The following is a 2,241-nucleotide window of genomic DNA, read 5'->3' as shown; positions in this document are numbered from 1 at the left end:
GGAGGAGGAGGAGGAGGAGGAGGAGGAGGAGCGGCGCCGTTTGCGCCGGGTGGCCCCGCGGCCCTCCCGGCCCTCGCCGGGCGCGGTCGGGAGCCCCCCGGGCGTGGTCGGGGGCCCCCCGGGGGTCAGGGGCACCCCGGGGGCGTCGGGGGCGGCCGAGGGGGGCGGTGGCCCCGCGGGGGGGGCGGGGGTGGCCGTCGTGGTGGTCACGGTGGTCACGGCGGCGCTCGGGGACCTGCGGGGACACACAGGGGACAGCGGTGGGTGACGGCCCTGGGGGGGGATGACGAGGAGAGGGGGACCCTTGGGGCACGGGGGACAGGGTTGGGGGACACCCCAGGGATGTGGGACCCTCATGGGGGGACCCCTGGGGACACAGGACAGGGGTGGGGGACACCCTGGGGATGTGGGACAGGGTGGGGGACACCCTGGGGATGTGGGACCCTGATGGGGGGACCCTTGGAAACATCAGACAGGGGTGGGTGACACTATTGGGGATGTGGGACAGGGTGGGTGACACCCCAGGGATGTGGGACCCCGATGGGGGGACCCCTGCGGACATGAGATGTAAGTGGGTGACACCCCTGGGGACAAGACTAGGGGACCCCTGGGGACGTAGGACAGGGTGGGTGACACCCCAGGGATGTGAGACCCTGATGGGGGGACCCCTGGGGATGTGGGACAGGGTGGGTGACACCCTGGGGACATGAGCAGGGGACCCTTGGGGACGTGAGACATAAGTAGGTGACACCCCAGGGATGTGGGACCCTGACTGGGGGAACCCTTGGGGACACGGGACAGGGTGGGGGACACCCCAGGGATGTGGGACCTTCATGGGGGGACCCCTGGGGACGTGGGACAGGGGTGGGTGACACCCCGGGGACATGAGTAGGGGACCCCTGGGGACAGGGGATAGGGGTGGGGGACACCCTGGGGACACGAGGACAGGGGTGGGTGACACCCTTGGGGACCTGGGACATAAGTAGGTGACACCCCAGGGATGTGGGACCCCAATGAGGGGACCCTTGGGGACAGGGGACAGGGTGGGTGACACCCTTGGGGACATGAGTAGGGGACCCCTGGGATCATGAGACCCTCATGAGGGGACCCTTGGGGACACGGGACAAGGGTGGGTGACACCCCAGGGATGTGGGACCCTGATGGGGGACACCCTGGGGACAGGGGTGGGGGACACCCCGGGGACGTGGGACCCTGATGGGGGGACCCTTGGAAACATCAGACAAGGGTGGGTGACACCCCTGGGGACACGAGTAACAGACCCTTGGGGATGTGGGACAGGGTGGGTGACACCCCAGGGATGTGGGGCAGGGTGGGGGACACCCCTGGGGATGGGGGACACAGGTGGGGGACACCCCGGGGATGTGGGGCAGGGTGGGTGACACCCCAGGGATGTGGGATCATGATGGAGGAACCCTTGGGGATGTGGGATGTAAGTAGATGACACCCTGGGAGACAAGGGACAAGGATGGGAGACACCCTTGGGGACGTGGGACAGGGTGGGTGACACCCTGGGGACATGAGCAGGGGACCCTTGGGGACATGGGACCCTCATGAGGGGACCCCTGGGGACATGGGACTGGGGTTGGTGACACCCCAGGGACGTGGGACCCTGATGGGGGAACCCTTGGGGATGTGGGGCAGGGTGGGTGACACCCCAGGGATGTGGGACAGGGTGGGGGACACCCCGGGGATGTGGGACAGGGTGGGGGACACCCCTGGGGACGTGGGACCCCGATGGGGGGACCCCTGGGGATGTGGGGCAGGGTGGGTGACACCCCGGGGATGTGGGGCAGGGTGGGTGACACCCCGGGGATGTAGGACATAAGTAGGTGACACCCCGGGGACGTGGGACCCCGATGGAGGGACCCCTGGGGCCGTGGGGTGGGCGTGGCCCTGGGGCCACGATGACCTCACTGAAGGGACCCTTGGGGGCAGCAGGAGGGCGTGGTGGAGGGCGTGGCCATGGCCCAGGAGGGGCGGGGCCTCCCCGGTAAGATCAGTGCAAGGGGCGGAGCCTCGTGGTGGGCGGGGCCTCTGCTGATGTGGGCGGGGCCCGGTGGGACAGGGTGTGGCCTCATTCCCTGTGGGTGGAGTTTTGTTGAATGACGGGGCGTGGCCTGAGCCAATGTGGGCGTGGCCAAGCGCGACGGGGGGCGTGCCCTACCCTGTGGGCGTGGCCAAGCGCGACGGGGGGCGTGCCCTACCCTGTGGGCGTGGCCA

The 2,241-nt window shown here is 69.6% G+C and overlaps 1 protein-coding gene across 1 annotated transcript in view; it reads right to left on the bottom strand.

Moving 5' to 3' along the window:
* Positions 1–235, bottom strand: part of LOC108510577 (fibroin heavy chain-like) — a gene marked incomplete at its 5' end in the record, with an annotated part of 2,508 nt that extends 2,273 nt beyond the window's left edge. Inside the window, one exon of the mRNA XM_017840251.1 lies at positions 136–235. Coding sequence (XP_017695740.1) covers positions 136–235 — 100 coding nt within the window. The remainder of the gene's footprint in view (positions 1–135) is intronic.
* Between the last annotated feature and the right edge of the window lie 2,006 nt (positions 236–2,241).

The sequence above is a fragment of the Lepidothrix coronata genome, unplaced genomic scaffold, assembly GCF_001604755.1.
Source record: "Lepidothrix coronata isolate B3197 unplaced genomic scaffold, Lepidothrix_coronata-1.0 Scaffold1419, whole genome shotgun sequence".
Lineage (NCBI taxonomy): Eukaryota > Metazoa > Chordata > Aves > Passeriformes > Pipridae > Lepidothrix > Lepidothrix coronata.
Note: the sequence above shows the minus strand (reverse complement) of the source record. Positions and strands in the feature narration are given on the sequence as shown.